Source organism: Meles meles, chromosome 20 (assembly GCF_922984935.1).
Source record: "Meles meles chromosome 20, mMelMel3.1 paternal haplotype, whole genome shotgun sequence".
Taxonomy (NCBI): Eukaryota; Metazoa; Chordata; class Mammalia; order Carnivora; family Mustelidae; genus Meles; species Meles meles.
The window spans coordinates 5,819,274-5,837,476 of NC_060085.1; the positions used below are offsets into that span (position 1 = coordinate 5,819,274).

An 18,203-nucleotide genomic window follows, 5' to 3' on the forward strand; every position below is an offset into this window, starting at 1 on the left:
GACGCCTTAAAGGAGCCGAAACCGACCGGCGCGGGGAACGCCCCTCCCGCTACAAATGAAGACACATTTATTTTCCCGTTTATTTAACACCCACCCCGCCCGTCCCCACCCGCGTCCGACCCGACCGGCCCAGGTCCTCAGGGCGCGGGAGGGAACCGGTCCTTAAAAGCAAACCCTACAAATAAATAAGCGTGAGTCTCCGCAGTCGGAGGGCTAGTGTCCAGTAGCAGTGGTGGCTCCGACTCAGTTCACCAGCAGCGAATGCTCCTCCGATGCGTCCCTGGGGGAGAGGCCCTGTCAGCCTGCCAGCCGGGGCGGAAAGGACCAGTTCCCTCCGGCACGCTCCCTGTCCCCGGACCGCAATCCCCAGCTCGCACCTGCCGCAGCAGCAGAGGAGGCTGCAGGCGGAGCCGCTCCCGCGGCGGAACTTGCCGGAGGTGGGGCTGTCCTGGCACTGCGCGATGTAGGCCTGGAGCTCGCTCTCCTCTGCGCCAGCACCGCCGGGGTGCTGGGGGACAAACGCGGGTGGCCCCTTTGAGGTCTGCTCTCTTCCACCCCACCTCACCAGCCAGCTAGCCACCGAGATCTCCTCCCTGTGACTTGCCACCATCCAAGCTCCCCCCACCACGCCTAAGCACGCTAGGTCCCCTCCACCTGTCATTCCTCCGGGTTTGCTTCCCCGGGAGACATTCCCTGGCCCCCGAAAATGTGCACATCCCGCATCTTGGTCAGTTGGTGCCCTCTGCCGCTGCTCCAGCACCCAGAGCCGTACCTGACACAAGACGGGGGCCTGGAAGGGAACATCTACTGAGTGGGCGCACACCGCAGGAACAAGGTCTGGGCCTATATATCCGAGGCTGATACACACGTGTGACGTTTAGGTGCTAGAGCAAGACCCAAGACTCCTTGGGCCCGAGTGACAGAAGTGTGTCTGCGGTATGACTGTATCCAGGCTTGGGGGTTGCGTATCTGCCTCCCCAGCAGGACCCTGGCTTTCAGCCTTCACCCCTCCCAACCTGTAGAGAAGCCATCATCTCATCCCCAAGTCCTTTCTGGCTACCGGGCCTTTGGCTGTTCCTTCTCCTTCGTGCTCTCTCCGGGCAATCCAGAAGTTTCTGATACAGGAGAGTTTGCCTCTGTGCCATCTGATCTGGTAGTCACTAGCCGTATGAGCCTTTGCGCACTTGCCAGGTGAATGGTGTGAGCAGAAACTGAATATGGAATTGTGTGTCATTTCAAGTCAATATTTTTACAGTCACATGTGGCTAGGACCAGTATTGGCACATTCTAGACTTTCCTGGGCTCACCCCGATACCAGTCTAAAGCGGGGGATCCCTCTGTGACCTTCATCCCTCCCACCAGTTGGTCATCACACTTCCGTTCACGGATCACCCATCTTGCCTACTGGTCTGTATATACCGCATTTCCCAAATACCCAGCACAGGGCCCTCAGACACACATTTGCTAAAAGAATCGTGTGTACCTGCCACCCTCACATTCTACCCCAACCCCTCTTTCCTCTGACCCCTGCAGCGTGCAGGGCACCACCATTCCCTGGACCCAAAGAGCCCCCACCCAGGCCATCGTACAGGACATGTATAGGATTCGGGATTCCGGAATCACATAGTCCTGGGTTGAGCCTGGCTCTACCACTTAGCAGCTGACCTCAGGCAAGTCACTCAAATGGTACACCCTGGTTTCCCCGTCAGTAAAAGACATGGGAACGTGACATGGCCAAGCCCCACCTTGATAAAACTGAGAATGTGGCAGCTGCGGTCAGCGTGCCCCACTCCCCCTTCCGGCTTTTCAGTCTCCCATCTTCTCTCCCTGGGTCTTTCCCTCCTCACCCTGCCTCATGCCCCCGCTGAGACCCTGCCAGGGCCAACTCCAAGGGAGCTGGAGCCCAAGGTTCAGGGCTGTATATCCGTGAGGCTCGGCCCCCATGGAGACAGGTGGGGGGAGGCATGCGGGCCGGCGCTGACCTTGATGGTGTCGTAGGCGCCCGTGATGAGCGCGATGAAGAGGCTGAGCACCATGTAGATGAAGAGGCTGATGAAGGAGTAGAGGTAGAGCTGGGAGAACAGCCAGACGAGGCTGCTGCGGCCCTGCTGAGCCTGCATCGCCGCGAACGTCACGAACATGTCGTCCCCGTTGATGAGCGAGAACAGGCACTCCGACACCATGGACAGTGAGCGAAACTGCCAGCAGGGCAGTGGGGTTGTGGGGTCAGAAGGACCGTGGGCGCAACTGGGGGCTGGGGCTGGGGTGTGGGGTCGTGGGCCGGGGTGGGGGGGGGGAGTGGGGTCAGAGGGAACAAGGGGCAGAACTGCTGGAGACCTCCTGGTAAGGTACCAGGGGTCCAGGCGCACCGTTCAGGGTTAGACCAGGGCTCAGAGGGTTGAGCGGCGGGCTCGGAGAGTGGGGAGACGGGAGCCCGTTGACTGTGGGTCAGGAGCACCACGGCCCGGACAGCCCCTACCTTCACGTGGTAGGGCCCCAACACGATCCAGCCACAGAAGCAGTAGCCCAGGTAGATGACAGCCACACAGCAGCAGAAGCGCATGACGCTGGGCAGGGCCACCCGCAGTGTGGCGATGAGAATCTGTGCTAGGCAGATGGGGGGGGGGGCATGTGGGTGTGGCCACGACTTCTACCTGCCTTGTGAATGGGGGGGGCGGAGCCAGCAGGGCCTGACCGTTCCCCACGCCCCCTCCGCTGGACTCCGTGCCCATGGTTCTGCTTTGGCTGTAGGGGCAGGTAAGTCTGGGGTGGGCCGCTGTGGGCAAGAGGCTCATGACAGGCCATCTGTAGAGGCTGGTGATGGCCACAGGTGTATGAATCGACCCAGGGGAGGACAGTGAGCCTTGGGGAGCACGTGGCCACCAGCTGGAGGGTCCAGCCTGCACACGCGAAGCTTACATTGTAATTATGGAAGAAGGTCAGATAGCGGATGACGCCGACCCAGACGAGCAGCGTGGAGGTGCCCAGGAGGATGCTGCAGACGTCGTAGCTCGCCAGGTTCTAGGGGCAGGGGCAGTGTTACCCTGTGGCTTGGCCCCAGGCAGGTGCGGGAGGGGTGGGGAGGGCGGCATGAGGGACCAGGACCCACCTTGGCTTCTATGCCGATCTTCATGATGGTGCCCGAGATGGTGAGCACGTCGCTGGTGACCAGCAGTATGTACCAGCCGTTGACAAATTCCAGCCGATCCCAGAGGCTGATGACCCGTCCCCGCTGCCGCCACATGAACCCAACAAACTCCTGCAAGGAGGCAGGCGGGGTGAGGGCCGACCGGCCCCAGCGAGGGACCCTCTCTCCCCCGGCCCTTATGGCCCCCCGAGCTGGGCGAGGCTGGCTCAGGCACACATGTGTGACCCTGGAGGCAGCACTCACGTTCTGCAGCAGAAAGCCGCGGAGCAGCGAGCGGGCGCACAGCAGGAAGGAGAAGGAGCAGGTGAGAATCACGACCACATCGAACACGAGCCGGAAGCTGTTGTCTCCTGTCGAGGGAGGGCTTGGGTAGAACCGGGGCGTGGCCTGAGGCCTTGGGAGACTGGGGATGGGGCCAGGCCAGGCCTAGGACGGGCTGTGGCTACTCTACGGGCTAACGGGTTACCTGGGGGAACCAGGAACTGGGTCCGTGCTGGTCTGGGGCTTGGGGGAATCCCCGGGCAGCTCAGGGCCCCTGCCAACATGGGTCTGGGGGTTGGGGGCTCACCATGCCTGAAGACGCTGGGATGCTTACACTCCTGGATGTGGGCCTGGGTCTCCAGGCTGATGGGGATACGCCCACTGTGCGCCTTATTGTCAAAAGTGATCTGCAGGGGTGTGGCGGGGCAAGGGGAGCCAAAGTAAACCTTGGCAGACCGAGGCTCCCAGGCCCGCATGATGGATGGTCCATCTGGCCCCAAATCCCTTATTACCCCCCAAATCGCCCCTGACCAAGGGTCCCCAGCCCCGGAGCTCAGGGGTGCTGTGGGCAACCCCTCTCACTGGCGGGCCTGCCACCCTCGTCCCGGACACTGGGCTTACCAGGACACTGAAGGTGTAGCAGTCCGGAATTTCATTGTTGATCAGGCTCTGGAGATTGATGGTCTTCAGCTGGAAGTGGATGGTGACGTTGATCAGCCTGGGAGGGAGGCTTCGGTGAGGAAGGGGGCTCTGCCGGTCCCTCCCGCCGCCCCTGCCCCCCGCCCCCACCCCACCAGCAGCGCTGCTGCCCCACGCTGACTCTGCAGCTCCAAGAGGAAATGCTCACACAGAGGCATCAGCAGGGTTTTCCTCTGTCCCCGCCTGTGGTGGGGCGGCTAAGGATGCCTGGCATCCTGCCCGCCCCCAACCCTCGGCCCAGCCCTGGAGGCCCCCCTCCATCAGGCAGTACTTGTGAAATTTGAGCGTGAGGTTCTTGTAACTGGCGCTGCCGTCCGAGAGGGAGAGATCATCACTGGGGGGCACAAGGGGTCTCTCGGGGGGGTCCACCCGGATGCAGTCTGAGGACAGGGAGTCAGGGAAGGGACACTGGGGGCGGGAGAGGCACAGGCAAGTCTCCCCAGAGTCCCCGGCAGCCCCCTTCCCGCTGTGAACTCAACATTTGTCCTTTGTTCCCCTCGGTCTCCCCTGGAGCGGGCTCAGTCTGTCTCACTCCCTACACAGGCCCTTAGGGCCTGACACCCCGTGGGCCCCCAAAGGCTCCGTGAGCAAACGGTGGTAGAACCCAACAGCTGCACCTCTCCGCACACCAAACACTCTACCAAGATGCTGAGAGCATCAAATGATTAAAGATCAGGACGACCCCATCTTCCGGTGGGATTTTAATTCCAGCAGCTGGTGCTCCCAACAGCGGTGGCCCAGCCCGCCTACTCACCAGTGACAACCATGGGGTCGATGTCAAAAGTGTCGTTGGCTGGGTCCACGTGGCCCCGGAGGTAGTACTGCTGGCAAAGGGCCAGGGCCGAGCCGTTGGCCCAGGGGCCACCCCCGCCTCGCACGTAGGCGTACCGGCCGAGCGACACATCAGGGAGCAGGAGGAACTGTGGGCAGAGAAGGGGCGGGTCTGTCAGCCCGGCGCACTCTCTCCCGCCGGCCCGCCCGCCTGCCCACGGTTGCCCGCACCTGGTCCACAGCGTGGAAGATGGCCTGGTAGAGCTCCTCCCGCGTGTAGGCCGCGAAAGTGTCGTCCGCCCCATCCGAGTAGCCCAGCAGGAAGAGGTGGCGGAAGGCAATGGTGTTCTCCTCCCGGAACGTCACCGCCAGCTGGTTGCTGAGCCCGAACAGGATGAGCTGAGGGGGGGAGCGGGAACTGACACGGCTGGCCACGAGGAATGCCCACCGTGAGCAGCAGAGAGCGGGTGCTCAGGTATCTCATGACGACAGAGGCCTGTGCTCCCTGGATGTTTACCAGGGGCCAGTTCTGTGCTGAACCCAAACCTACGGGGTGAGTATCAGTGTTGTGCTCTCTTACGGAGAGGACATCAGAACTATCTTAACATACCCTGAATCACAGCACCAGACCAGAGGCTCCGTAGGGCAAGGGCTGGGTCTGATTCTTCGTGGGGTCTCCAAAGGCCACCACAGGGCCTGGGATGGGGGACAGCAACTACCTGCTCAGCCACTGAGTCAGGTCTGAGAGTCAACACGGCATCAGACTGTCTGGGTTCCTGTGCCAGCTCCCCATGCTTGGTGGCTGTGTGACTTTGGACACATCCCTTAACCTCTCTGAGCTTCAGCTGGCTCACATATAAGATGATAGCAACAGCAGTTGCCAGGACCTCAGAGAGCATCTGTGAGGTTACAAGGAGCTGTCCCCAGCACAATCTTAGAGGGCTTCCTGACTGATCACCCCATTACTGCGGGGTCAGGGCCAGGCTTGGACGCCAGGACTCTCCCTTAGGAGCACCACCGGCCACAGATGGTGTTCTGTTGGGGCCCCTGCCGGGCTCACCTGCACGGTGACCACCAATATCTTCACGACTTGGAGCATGAGCTTGAAGGGCTTGCGGCCTTTGGCCCGAAATTTGTCACAGGGACTCATGAAGAAGTACTTGAGCCGGCGGCGGAGGTCCTCCTCTTCCGGAGGGGTGGGGGAAGCCCCGGCCTGGGTGCCATACCCAGGACTGGGGCTCAGGAGCCGCTCGGTCTCTGTGGGAATGGGGGACGCTGGTGGGGACCAGGCCCAGGCAGGCTCACCTGCCAACAGGGCAAAGAGGTCTCACCGCGCCAGCCAAAGACCTTGGAGAGATCTCAGAAAACCCAGGAGCCCTGCAACGTTTTGTGGATACATGTAAGCACTCCTGCTCAGAGATTATAAATTCGGATTTGGGGCTCAAGAGGGCCTGAGCTAATTCCTGACCCTGCTTATCACTGGTTCGGGCAGGGCCCTCTGCCACTGAGCCTCGGCCTTCTCATCTGCAGAATGGGGCAATACATCTCTCACCAGGAAGCTGAGCACTGGACACTTACAAGACATTTATCACAGGGGCTGGCTTGTGGTAAGAATGTCGGAACATTCCATCATTGTTCCAGTTGTGGATTTGTGGGAAGAAAAGAAATTGCTTCCACTGGCTCTTCCCAACTCCAGCCTCCAATCATGAGCATGGAGCTCAGCCACATTCCAGTTTTTTTCTGGTGAAACACCCAAAGAAGGACTTTTCCACTCATCATGACCTGGCCCAGCCAGCTGACAGTCTCACAAGCCACAGGCCCAGAGAAGGGGAATGACAACAGAGAAGGGGAGAATAACAGAACACATTTGCTACAGACTCACTGCACACCAGTGGGTGTTATTACCACGCTGCCTGTCGCTGGCTCACCAGCTAAGATAGCATCTTCACGAAGGGCACCAGCTCCTGGAACTCTCACAGCTCTCGAACCAAATCCCAGACCTGCCACTTCCCAGTTGGCAGATCCTGGTTTTCTTTCAAAGCCTCCATCTTCTTATTTCAAAAGTGGAAACAGGGGCGCCTGGGTGGCTCAGTGGGTTAAGCCACTGCCTTCGGCTCAGGTCATGATCTCAGGGTCCCGGGATCGAGTTCCGCATCGGGCTTTCTGCTTGGCGGGGAGCTTGCTTCTCTCTCTCTCTCTCTCTGCCTGCCTCTCTGCCTACTTGTGATCTCTCTCTCCGTCAAATAAATAAAATCTTTAAAAAAAAAAAAAAAAGTGGAAACGGGCACCTGGGTGGCTCAGTGGGTTAAGCCTCTGCCTTCAGCTCCGGTCATAATCCCGGAGTCCTAGGATTGAGCCCCACATAGGGCTCTCTGCTCAGCGGGGTGCCTGCTTCCCCCTCTCTCTGTCTACTTGTGACATCTCTCTCTGTCAAATAAATAAAGTCTTAAAAAAGAAAAAAGGAAATAAGGAAGGAAGGAAAAAAAAAAGAAAAAGGAAGGAAGGAAGGAAAAGAAAAGTGGGAACAAAAAAAATGTGCCCGGGGCAGGCGCCTGACTGGTTCAGTGGGACAGGCATGCGACTCTCGATCTCGAACCCCACGGTGGGTGTAGAGATCACTTAAAAATAAAATCTTAGGGGCACCTGGGTGGCTCAGTGGGTTAAAGCCTCTGCCTTCGGCTCAGGTCATGATCCCCGGGTCCTGGGATTGAGCCCCGCATCGGGCTCTCTGCTCCTCGGAGAGCCTGCTTCCTCCTCTCTCTGTCTGCCTCCCTGCCTACCTATGATCTGTCTCTCTCTCTGTCAAATAAATAAATAAAATCTTTTTAAAAAAATAAATAAAAAATAAAATCTTAAGGGCTCCTGGGTGGCTCAGTGGTTTAAGCCGCTGCCTTCGGCTCAGGTCATGATCTCAGGGTCCTGGGATCAAGTCCCGCATCGGGCTCTCTGCTCGGCAGGGAGCCTGCTTCCCTCTCACTCTCTCTGCCTGCCTCTCTGCCTACTTGTGATCTCTCTCTGTCAAATAAATAAATAAAAATCTTTAAAAAAATAAAAAATAAATAAAATCTTAAGGGGTGCCTGGGTGGCTCAGTCATTAAAAGTCTGCCTTTGGCTCATGTCATGATCCCAGGGTCCTAGGATCGAGCCCCACATTGGGCTCCCTGCTCAGCAGGAGGCCTGCTTCTCCCTCTCCCACTCCCCCTGCTTGGGCTCCCTCTCTGGCTGTGTCTCTGTCAAATAAATACATAAAATCTATAAAATAAAATAAAATCTTAAAAGTCTACCCTGAGATTGACACTCTGAAAGGTGTTCTCTGAATGTAGTGAGATAAAGCAGACAGAAGCCTCAGTTCACCCCCCAAGTCCCGGTAATTCTTCAGCAAATAGAGTCTATTCTAAGCACTGCTTATTCTCTTCACTTCTGAACAACCTAAGAGAAAAGTCCAAGGTTTCATTAACCGCTAGGGTCACAGCTGGTCACAGCAGCCCAGGAGCGTCCCTGACACACCCCCACCACCCTGACCGGGACAACCCTGCTTCTTTCCAGGACCTGGCGGGCCGCCTGCCTGTCACAGCTACCAGGACAAATGGGAGCACTGTCAGAACCTGTCCTGCAGGGAGGGCCAGCTCCTGGCCGGTCCCTTTGGAGCTTGGATGCTGTTGTGCTTGTTTACCAGATAGTTGGATGGGAAGCCAGAGAGCAAGCAGATCGGTCTCTCTAACTGGGATCTCAGTTAACCCATTCCAGATCCTACGAGCAGGGACACCTTTCAGGTATCTCCAGCTAGCTCAAGAAGGGAAGACCAACACTTAGAGTCTACCCCTGAACTCCCCCATGAGAAGCAGAGGCCGAAGAGACCGGAGGCTGGGTATCCACCGCCTGAGTTCAAGAAAGCCGAGCTCCCACTCCATGAGATCGAGTTCGGCGGCTGGGTTCAAGGAGGTAATCCCCCCAGCCCCCCATCTGAATTTACAGAAGCTGAGCACGGCCTCAAGAATCGGGGAAGGGAATCCTGCGAGTTTCACGTGAGGGTTGGAGAAGCTGGTGCCCGCTGTGTTCAGCAAAGCCAGCAATCGGAACTACGCTCAGAACGCAAACCCCGGGAACCTCCCGGGCCGGAGCTGGAGAAGCTGGCGGCCCATCCGCTGCCCGAGTTTAGGAACTCTGAGCAGAGCCTGCGTCCAGAGAGAGCACCCAAGAGTGCCGCCACTCCAGGGACGGAGGAGCGCGCGCCCACCGGCCGCCCAGGTTCTAGGAGCCATCTGTCCTTATCTCCACCGAGAGGGCAACCCTGCAGTTTAGGCAAAGGAAACCGGGAGCTCCGCCGCCCCAGGTCGGGGGAGCTGGCCACCCGCCCGCGTTCGGCGTCCCGGGAGGCCGCGCGCGTCCTCACCTGAGCCCCGCCGGCCCACGGGGGCTGCCATGCCGGGGCGGGGCGCGGCGGGGCAGCCGGGGTCCGAGCGCCCGCCGCCCCTGCTGCTGCGGCCTCGCTCCCTCGCGGTGCCGCTTCAAACCCTCTCGGGTCAGCTGACGCCCGCCGCGATCACGTGACCAGAGCGCGCTTTCTCCCCCGCCCCCAGTGCACGTGACCGGATTCTATCCCGCCCCCTGCGCCACGACAGCCCCTGCTGCCGCCGCACGCATGCGTGCGTGCCTCAACTGGCTTCTTGCGGCCGGAGGGTGGCCTTGAGGTCCTAACGCCGACGGGCGCTCAATGTGCTGGGGGATGGGCTGTCCGTCAGAGTGCTCTAGGACCGCGTCCGGTGCCAGATTCCTGAGTTCCATGTTCAGTGCTTGACCCCTTACCCTCCGCAGAGTCCGGTGATGACCATATGTCCTGTCTCATGGCTGCCTCTCCATCCTCCCAGAAACCCCGTGGTTACTCTCTTTCAGCTTCTGTTCCTCTCATCTGAACCGTCAGCAAATCCCATTTCATTTCCTAAGTATGTCCCAAATAGGACCACTTATACCCACTCCTATGGCCCTCAGCCCAGGGTCCCCCAGCATTCCTGGCCTGCACCAGTGCTCCCTGGTGCCTTCTCCCTGACCTGAGGCTCCCACTCCTGACTCTCTCCCCTTACACTCTCCAGGCAGGAGCCAGAAGCATTTTCCATGAGTAATTCGTACCAGTCCTCTGCCACAACCTGCTGATGTCTTCCCATTGTTCTGGGATGACAAGGGAATTCTGACCTCAGTCTACCAGGCCCCTCTGTTCCAGACCCCATCTCCCCCAGCTCCTCACTCAATGGCCCCAGGCCCCTCTGTTCCAGACCCCACCTCCCCGAGCTCCTCACTCAATGGCCCCAGGGCCTTTGCACTCTTGCTTTGAAGGATACTGATTAAGAACGCAAACTCTGGTGAACAGACAGTTTAGATGAAATCTAGGCCCGGCCAACTGCCACTTCTACATCTTCCAAAGAAGTTCTTAAACTCCACGTGCCTGTTTACTCATTTGCAAAATGGGGATACTTGGTCATAGTTACCTACCTCTTGGAGCTGTTGAATTAAATGAGAAAACTCAGGAGCATGAAATGCAAGAGTGCTGCACAAGGCTGGACGAACAGTACTGAAGATTAAAGTAGTGGTTATTGGGATTATGGATTCCTTCCTCAGGAAAGCAGCCTCTCCCCCCCAAATCAGAGGTCTTGATCCTTTTGTGAACAGTGAGCATGGTGACTGAGCATTCATGCTGTTGCATGAGACCTGTCTCCCCGAAACCTTGCTACCTCCTCACCGTTACCTGTCTGATGTGTTGGAGGGAAATGTCTTGTTATGCTTTTCTTAAAATGAACTTTACCGGGGTGCCTGGGTGACTCAGTCGGTTAAGTGTGTGCCTTGGGCTCAGGTCATGATCCCAGAGTCCTGGGATCGAGTCCTGCATCAGGCTCCCTGCTCTGCGGGAAGCCTGCTTCTCCCTCTCCTGCTTCTGCCTCTCTCTCTTACATGAAAAAAATTTTTTAATTTTAATAAGAAAAAAAAAAAAAAAGGAACTACACCCTGTAACTACTTCTTAAATGTTCCTGAACTTGGCATCTGTGAGTTCTGTGAAGGCCATGCTTGTTCCCGGCTGAGACCCCACCAATCGGCAGATTTACGTTCAACACAGACAAGCAACCTCTTCTGTCCAGTGCTGTGCCCATAACCTGGGCTGTGAAGGATAAGGGTAGGTTATGTGAACAGATCGGGTAGGGCGCCTTCAGGGTCTCATATCAGCCTCCATTATCAGCTCGCTAGACTGTGAAAATGCCAGAAATTCCACCACTCATAGAAAAGCCAAAGGAAAAGGATCCTGCTCAAAGCACCTGCCGCGGAAGTCTGTCCATGACTAGGAGGGCCAGGTCTGGGGAAGCAGAGGGGCAACTGCAGGGAGGGACCAGTGTGAGACCCTGTGGGGGAACTGGGAAGCCTGGAGGATTAGCGGGGAGCAGGGACATTGGGGTTCCAGTTATGGCTGGCATAGGCCACACCTTCCCATCTTCTGAGGAAGAGGCCATGCATTAGGGAGGAAAAAGAGAAAAAAGAGAAAGAGGCAAGCCACACAACACAGAGCCAGGAGGCAGTGGGAGGATTTTACTAAATTGCATGACACACAACGTCCCCAGACCCCCGTGCATGTCGGCATCCGCTTCAGCCATCCGGCCCCAGCAGAGCCCCTTGCTCCTGCGCCCACTCGGGACTCTCGCCAGTAGGGAGGGCCGGACTGACAGTGTCGTGGGTGGGAGAGCAGGGATCAGGGTGAGATTCAGGGTTGGGCTCCGGGCTGGGGGCGGGATCCTGGTCAGAGCTGGGACCAGATCCGTGCTCAGGGCTGGCCACGAGGTCAGGATTGGTGTTGGGACCAGGCTTAGGGTCAGAAGATTTGACCGAATCAGGGGTGGGGGTACATTCGGAGCCAGAGAGAGCTTTGGGGCCAGGATTAGGAAGGGAGCCCAGCACGGAGCTAGGTTCAGAGCCCAGGCCAGAGCTGGGGCCAGGGCTGAGGCCCAGGCCAGAGCCAAGAACAGAGACAGCATCAGGACCCAGGAGGGAGACCTGCCCTGGCCTCAACATGGAGGCAGGACTGAGGCCAAGGCCGGCGGCGGCAGCGGCTGCGGCAGCGGCGGCGGCGGCGCCCTCGTGCACCCGCTTGTGCTTGGTGAGGCTGGACGCTTGGCCAAAGGCCTTGCCGCAGAGCTGGCAGCGGTAGGGGCGCTCCCCGGAGTGCACGTGCAGGTGCTGCAGCAGCGCGGAGCTCTGGCCGAAGGCCTTGGAGCAGTGGGGACAGGCGTAGGGCCGCTCGCCCGTGTGGATACGCAGGTGGTGCTGCAGGTTGGAGCTCTGGCCGAAGGCCTTGCCGCAGTGGGGACAGCGGTAAGGGCGCTCGGCCGTGTGCGTGCGCTGGTGCTGCAGCAGCGCCGAGCTCTGGCCGAAGGCCTTGCCGCACTGCGGGCACGGGTAGGGCCGCTCGCCGGTGTGCGTGCGCAGGTGCTTCAGCAGCGCCGAGCCCTGCCCGAAGCCCTTGGCGCACACGGGGCACTTGTGCGGCCGCGGCCCGCCGTGCGTGCGCAGGTGCTGCGCCAGCAGCGAGCCGTGCCCGAACGCCTTGCCGCACACCGGGCAGTGGTGCGGCTTCTCGCCACTGTGGCTGCTGCGGTGCTTCAGCAGCGTCGAGCGCCAGCCGAAGGCCTTGCCGCAGGCGGCGCACTGGTAGGGCCGCGCGCCCGTGTGGATGCCGCGGTGCTGGGCCAGCGTGGCGCCGTGGCTGAACGACTTGCCGCAGTCGGGGCAGCGGTAGGGCTTCTCGCCGCTGTGGGTACGGCGGTGCTGGCTCAGCCCCGAGCTGCGGCGGAAGGCTCGCCCGCAGTCGGGGCACGAGAAGGGCCGGGGAGGGCTGGCAGGTGCAGGGAGCACCGCGGGGCTGGGGGCCAGGGCCTCGGGAGTGGCAGTGAGGCTGGATGCGAGGGGGTCCACGTCTGGGGATTCGGTGGGGCTGAGGGTGTCGTCATTAGGGTCAAGAACCAGGGGGACAGGGCCGATGACATCTGGATCCAGGTCGAAACTTGAAGCCATGGGGTGGAGATCTTGGGGATCCGAGTCCCGGGCGGCGGCTGAGATGGAGCTCGGAGCTTCGGCGTCGGGGTCCAGATCCTCAGAGACCGGCCCCAGATCTTCGTAGCTGGGATCCGCATCTTCGGAGACAGTGTTGAGGTCTTCTGAGTCAGGCTCTGGGTCTTCACAGACTGCATCCAGCTCTTCGGGGTTGGGGTCCAGGTCCTCTGAGTCGGAGTCAAGCTCTTCATAAGTGGGCCTTGGGCCTCTGTGGCCCGGGTTCCTGACCAGGACTGAGCGCCGCATCCCTGGTGTGGAAGTGCTGGCTGCTTCCGGGGCAGGATCTGCAGGGGGAGGACAGAGGGGGCTGGAGGTAGGTTCTGGAAGCCAGGGGATCGCTTTTGGAGTCTGGGCAGGGAAGTGAGAGGGGACAGTGCCCTGGCCCAGGACCCACTCCTCAATACACACGTGGATCCTTCTCTTGTCTCAGATTGCAGGGAGACCTCTGATGTGCTCCAGTCAGGGCAGGGAGAAGAGGGACCCTGCTGGGACATGGAGGGGGGGGGTAGAGTGGGGGGAACCTTCACTTCTCAGCACCACACCTGGATGGAAGTCATGGGACCCGGCACCAGAGGTGTCCAGTGCCCAGCTCCAGGGCTCTGCCCCTCTCTCCATCTTGGGCTCCTCCTCCCGCGGGAAGCTTGGGTCCTGTGGAGGAGAGAGAGCCCAGGGTTCCTACCCGCTTGACTGGGGAAGAGGGCAAGAGCCTGGGTTCCTGTGCTTGCTCCTAAGTACATGGCTCGAATTCCAGTCCCAGAGTTGGGGGTGACATATTTGGGGGTTCCCTAGTAGTAAGGGCAACCTCTGGCTTGCCTCGTGGAGAGGAAGCATCCTGAGCTCTGAAGCTTATATCTGGGGTATGAGCCGGGGGCAAACGACAGCTGGTACTCCCCTTGCATCAGTGGGGGAGGGCAGGGCCACCTCTGGTGTGCCTGCTGGGGAAGAGGGACTCGAATGCCACACCTCACAGTTCAGGGGTGGGAGTGACTGTCAAAACACTTGTGTACCCAAATACCAGTCCCTAGAGCTAGAGGAGGGGGTTAAGGTGGGACCCACTGGGGCACAGGGAGACCCATGGACCCCATAGCCAGGGTATAGGGACAGGAGTTATACCTGTTTCACCAATTGGATAGTAGATCCTGAATTCTAACCCCTGGGGGGGGGGCAAAAATAAGACTTAGGGCCCCTCTCGGGTTACTGGGGGGATCCTGGGTCATCTCCTAGAAAAGGGAGATTCCTGAGTAACTAACTGATCCCAAGGCTGAGGTATGGGGATGGGTGTCCGGACACTTTTTTGGTTCCCTCCTGGGGAAAAGATCCTGCATTCCGGCCCCATACCTGGAGGCTGGAAGCAGGATAGAGGAACAATAATGGGAGCCCTTCTGGGGAGCAGAGGGAGCTCAGGACTACCCGATGGGGAGGTGATGCGTGAGCTGCCCACACCATGGCTGCGGGCCGGGGAGCAAACAAACACAGCTGTTCCTGGAGGGAGGGATGGGGGCCTCTGGCTCTCCTGGGGAGAGGGTCATGGAGAACCACAACCCCGCAGCTGGAAGTGGCTAAGCCAATGGAGAGGGTGGTCTTCCACCACCTCCTCAACCCAGACGCCACATGTGGAGGGTGGGGGGAAACAATGCCTGGGTTCCTGGGGGACAGGGGGACCTTTAGATTGCCTCCGGGGGAAGGGGCCTTCCAAATTCCCATCTTTTCGCTGGAATGGGGAGGAGAACTGAGTTTCTGGGGGGTGTGGGGGGGGAGCCAGGTGGACCTCTGGATCACCTCCTGGGAAAGGGCTTCCAGCACTCTGGACCCCAAAACTGGAGAGGGAGGGGAACAATAACGGGCTCCTGGGGAATCAGAGGGAACCCCAATCGCCCTCCTGAGGAAGGGCCTCCTGAACTCCCGACCTTAGGAGGCTGGAGGGTGGGGAGAACAATACTTAGGGGTCCTCCGGGGTTCTCGGGATGGAGAGGGTCGGGATCGCCTCCAGGGAGGGGCGTCCTGAGCTCCCGACCCCACAACTGAGGGGTGCCCCCCCATACCTCCCGATTTCAGGCGCCCAGCTCAGGCTGGGCCCTCCCCCGGGGCCACGGCAGCGGAAAGGGCGCGCTAGGCCCGCGGGCCGCAGGGCGCCCCCTCCCCACACGCCCGCGACCCCGCTCTCCCGGGCCAGGCGGGCGGCGCGCGGGCCGGGAAGGTGGGGAGGCGGACAGAGGTCGCCCCGGGCCGCGCCCCGCGCCCGCCCCCGCCCCGGCCCCGGCCCCGGCCCCCGCCCGCCCGGCCCGCTCGCGGGGACACTCACCCGGCGCCCCTCGCCCCTGCCCGGCCCGCCGCGCCCCCGGGGCCCGCAGGAAGCCCCCCGCCCGCCAGCCCCGCCGGCGGCCCCCTCGGCCCAGCGGCCCCGCCAGGCGCTCCCGGGGAGCGAGAGGGGCCGGCCGAGGGCCGCAGCGGGAGCTGCTGGGACTTGTAGTTCGCCCGCGCCCGCCGCGGCCGTCGCCATCGCTGCCCCCGCCCCCCGGGCCAGCCTTTGTCCCGGCCCGGCCGCCCCGGCCGCGCCTTTGTCTGCGCCGCGCCCTCCCGCGCTGCCCTCGGCCGGGCCCGGCCCGCCTCGGGCCCCCTCGTCCCCGTCGGGCCCCCGCCCGCTTCGGCCCCTGCGGTGGTCTCTCCCTGCCCCTGTGTCTCTCTGCATCTCTGCTCCCCTGTGGGCGCCTAGCTCTGTTCCTCTCTGTCTCTCTGTCCCTCTGTTTCTGCCGCTCTCCCTGGGTCAGTCTCTCTGCCTCTGTTCCTGCCACTTTTCCTGCCTCTGCCTCTGTCTCTCTCTGTTTCTGGCCTCCTCTGTCTCTGTCTCTGCCTCGTGCCCATGTCTCTGACGCTATCTTTGTTCAGAAAGCACCAAACCTCTCTTCTCTGGCAGACTGGCGGGGCACATAAATGAAGCTAAGGCTCTGAGAAGGCCTGCAATTGACAAAGTTGTTCATCTTTGCTCAGTCCAGCGACTCCCTGTAAGACTCCCCAAGGGAAAGTCTTGGGAGCCCTGTCCCTGAGTGTTTTCCTCCTCCTACCCGGCTGATAGGTCACTCACTGCTGTTACTGGTGAACTCCCTGTGTCTGATGCCCACGGGCATGATGATCTCTGGAGAAGCCTAGGCCACAGCGGGGAAGGACTCTGGGCAGACTTTACCTGGAGACAGAGATCCCCGAAAAGAGGGAGTGAGAGCCAACCCCGGCAGCTGACAGCTGGGCCGTGATGTTCTTCACTGAGCATAAACAACAGTCACAGAATATAAACAATGATCACACAAGGCCGCTCTGTGACCACGTCTGAACCAGGCCAGAGACAAGGACACTCTGCGGCCACAAAAACGGATACACACCCTCCTGTCCCAGACTAACGCGATGACTGTTGCTTCTTACCAATAACAGCTCCACTTCTATCCTCCTACTTCTTTTTCTTTTTTTTTTTAAAGATTTTATTTATTCATTTGACAGACAGAGATCACAAGCAGGCAGAGAGGCAGGCAGAGAGAAAGGGGGAAACAGGCTCCCTGCTGAGCAGAGAGCCCGATGCGGTGCTCCATCCCAGGACCCTGGGATCATGATCTGAGCCGAAGGCAGAGGCTTTAAACCACTGAGCCACCCAGGCACCCCTATCCTCCCACTTCTGAGATAAAAATCATCCAAATACCCAGTTACCAATCCGCTCCCAGCTTCCCGACAGCACCAACCTAGAATTGCTTCTCCTCTCTTTAACTCTCCTTAAAACTCCGCCCACCCTGCTCCACAGGCGTGAATCCTATAAGGTGCCCTCCTGTCCCCCAACACCCTCCTATGGAGGCACCCATGGTTCCTGGTATATGAGCTTCCCTTTTAAAAAGTTGAAAAACACTTTTTTGGCCACAGCTGTATTTCCAAGGGTCTTTGGTGAATTTTGACACCACCTACCCTTGAACACAGCTTCAAGCAAATCAGGCTTCTAGGAGTCTTCTCCCTTCTTTCCTGAACCTTCTAGATCTGTGCTGAACGCAAGGTCTGAAACTGGCTTTCCACCTTTCTACGGAAGAGCCCACAGCAGATCTGAGAGATGGGAGACTGAAGTTGGATTATGTCACTAGTTCCTCAAACTGCCACCTCCTGGAAGGTCCCAAAACAAATAATGCCTGTAATGACAGCTGTTGTTTCCGTCTGTTAAGCATCTTTTTCTTTTTTTAAAGATTTATTTATTTATTATTTTAGAGGCAGGGGTGGGGTGGGGCGGGGACAGAGGGAGAGAGAGAGAATCTCAGGCAGACTCCCCACTGAGTGCAGAGCCCTATGCAGGGCTTGATGCTGGGCTCCATCTCATGCCCCTGAGATCATAACCTGAGCTGAAAACAAGAGTCGGAAGTTTAACCGAATGAGCCACCCAGGTGCCCCTGTCCCCTGAGTATCTCTATCAGCACCTTGCTTTCCATTTGTGGATGCTTCTCCACTACGCCAATCTAACACAGCCCCACAGTATCTAAATGTATCAATCAGAGAACCTCTTCTCCTGGTCACAATAATTAGGTTGGAGGATAGAATGTCTCATTCTTCCTCTGGGATCATAAGGTGTATACAGGCCCTCATCCTACCAGCAGTTCCCTTCCCCAGTTGTCAGGAAGAACAGTCTGCAGAATGAAGCCAGTCTACGCCACGATGTACAGGTGAGAGTTGAGGAGAAAGTTCTGTCTGTATTGGCTGAGCTCCTGGATCCAGCCATACCTGAGGCCAGAAGCCCTCATTCTTTCCAATCCATGAGCCAACAAATTTCCTGGGCATTGGGTTGGCTTTAGTGAGTTTCTGTCCCTTGAGTCGATGACACTCTTCGCTAATTTAGAATTAGTGCCTGGAAAGGGAAGGGTATTGAGGGAAGTAACCTAAAACCTGGAATTGGTGGAGCAAAGGTGACGTAGAGGGGCAGAGCCGCCACAGACACATACATTCACTACAAAGTGAATGGGACTCCCTAGATTTACACAATGCAGACAATCTGCCCTGAGAAGAGCCTTCAAGAAACAAGCAATCTCTGTTATGTGGAAGAAAAATAAGCTGATTAAAATCTTTTTTTTTTTTCCTGATTAAAATCTTGCTGACTTGGGGGTGCCTGGGTGGCTCAGTCAGTTAACGTTGAGTGCCCAACTCTTAGTTTCAGCTCAGATCATGATCTCAGGGTCCTGAGATTGAGCCCTGCATCAGAGTCTACATGTCCCTCTCCCTC

The 18,203-nt window shown here is 58.9% G+C and overlaps 2 protein-coding genes and 1 non-coding gene across 11 annotated transcripts; 1 reads left to right on the top strand and 2 right to left on the bottom strand.

The window, feature by feature from the left end:
- Window positions 1–66: 66 nt before the first annotated feature.
- MCOLN1 (mucolipin TRP cation channel 1) lies at window positions 67–9,412 on the bottom strand. Of its 7 annotated transcripts, none has more exons than XM_045989859.1 (14): window positions 9,273–9,412; window positions 5,940–6,136; window positions 5,111–5,278; window positions 4,863–5,028; window positions 4,380–4,488; window positions 4,031–4,127; window positions 3,717–3,816; window positions 3,392–3,498; window positions 3,110–3,259; window positions 2,920–3,021; window positions 2,480–2,602; window positions 1,983–2,198; window positions 378–508; window positions 67–280 (listed from the first exon to the last, which is right to left on the bottom strand). In XM_045989859.1, the coding sequence occupies exons 1-14, from the start codon at window positions 9,301–9,303 to the stop codon at window positions 244–246; spliced, it is 1,734 nt and encodes a 577-aa protein (XP_045845815.1). In that variant the 5' UTR covers window positions 9,304–9,412; the 3' UTR covers window positions 67–243. The 7 variants fall into 7 exon arrangements, with proteins under 7 accessions (XP_045845815.1, XP_045845813.1, XP_045845812.1 ...); XM_045989857.1 differs by having other exon boundaries at window positions 378–790; XM_045989856.1 differs by having other exon boundaries at window positions 378–790; window positions 5,940–6,184; window positions 9,273–9,408.
- Window positions 9,413–10,527: 1,115 nt separating this feature from the next.
- LOC123933309 lies at window positions 10,528–10,629 on the top strand. Its single transcript, XR_006816556.1, has one exon. It is a non-coding gene; the product is annotated as a small nucleolar RNA U13 (small nucleolar RNA).
- An 800-nt stretch (window positions 10,630–11,429) lies between these two features.
- On the bottom strand, window positions 11,430–15,469 carry ZNF358 (zinc finger protein 358). Of its 3 annotated transcripts, none has more exons than XM_045989628.1 (3): window positions 15,270–15,469; window positions 13,510–13,615; window positions 11,430–13,251 (listed from the first exon to the last, which is right to left on the bottom strand). In XM_045989628.1, exons 1-3 carry the CDS (start codon window positions 15,465–15,467, stop codon window positions 11,507–11,509), a joined length of 2,049 nt encoding a protein of 682 aa, XP_045845584.1. In that variant the 5' UTR covers window positions 15,468–15,469; the 3' UTR covers window positions 11,430–11,506. The 3 variants fall into 3 exon arrangements, with proteins under 3 accessions (XP_045845584.1, XP_045845585.1, XP_045845586.1); XM_045989629.1 differs by lacking the exon at window positions 15,270–15,469 and adding an exon at window positions 14,081–15,190; XM_045989630.1 differs by lacking the exon at window positions 13,510–13,615 and having other exon boundaries at window positions 15,270–15,401.
- Window positions 15,470–18,203: the final 2,734 nt, after the last annotated feature.

Excerpts from the sequence above, each read along its gene's own strand:
- ZNF358 (XM_045989628.1), bottom strand. The coding sequence starts at position 15,467 with ATGGCGACGGCCGCGGCGGGCGCGGGCGAACTACAAGTCCCAGCAGCT. Across the intron at positions 13,616-15,269 it reads GCAGGGGCGAGGGGCGCCGG|GACCCAAGCTTCCCGCGGGA; the intron begins GTGAGTGTCCCC and ends TCTCCTCCACAG. Across the intron at positions 13,252-13,509 it reads GTCCCATGACTTCCATCCAG|ATCCTGCCCCGGAAGCAGCC; the intron begins GTGTGGTGCTGA and ends CTCCCCCTGCAG.
- MCOLN1 (XM_045989856.1), bottom strand. The coding sequence starts at position 9,303 with ATGGCAGCCCCCGTGGGCCGGCGGGGCTCAG. Across the intron at positions 4,128-4,379 it reads CTCACGCTCAAATTTCACAA|GCTGATCAACGTCACCATCC; the intron begins GTACTGCCTGAT and ends CCTCCCTCCCAG. Across the intron at positions 281-377 it reads CTCCTCTGCTGCTGCGGCAG|GGACGCATCGGAGGAGCATT; the intron begins GTGCGAGCTGGG and ends CCTCTCCCCCAG.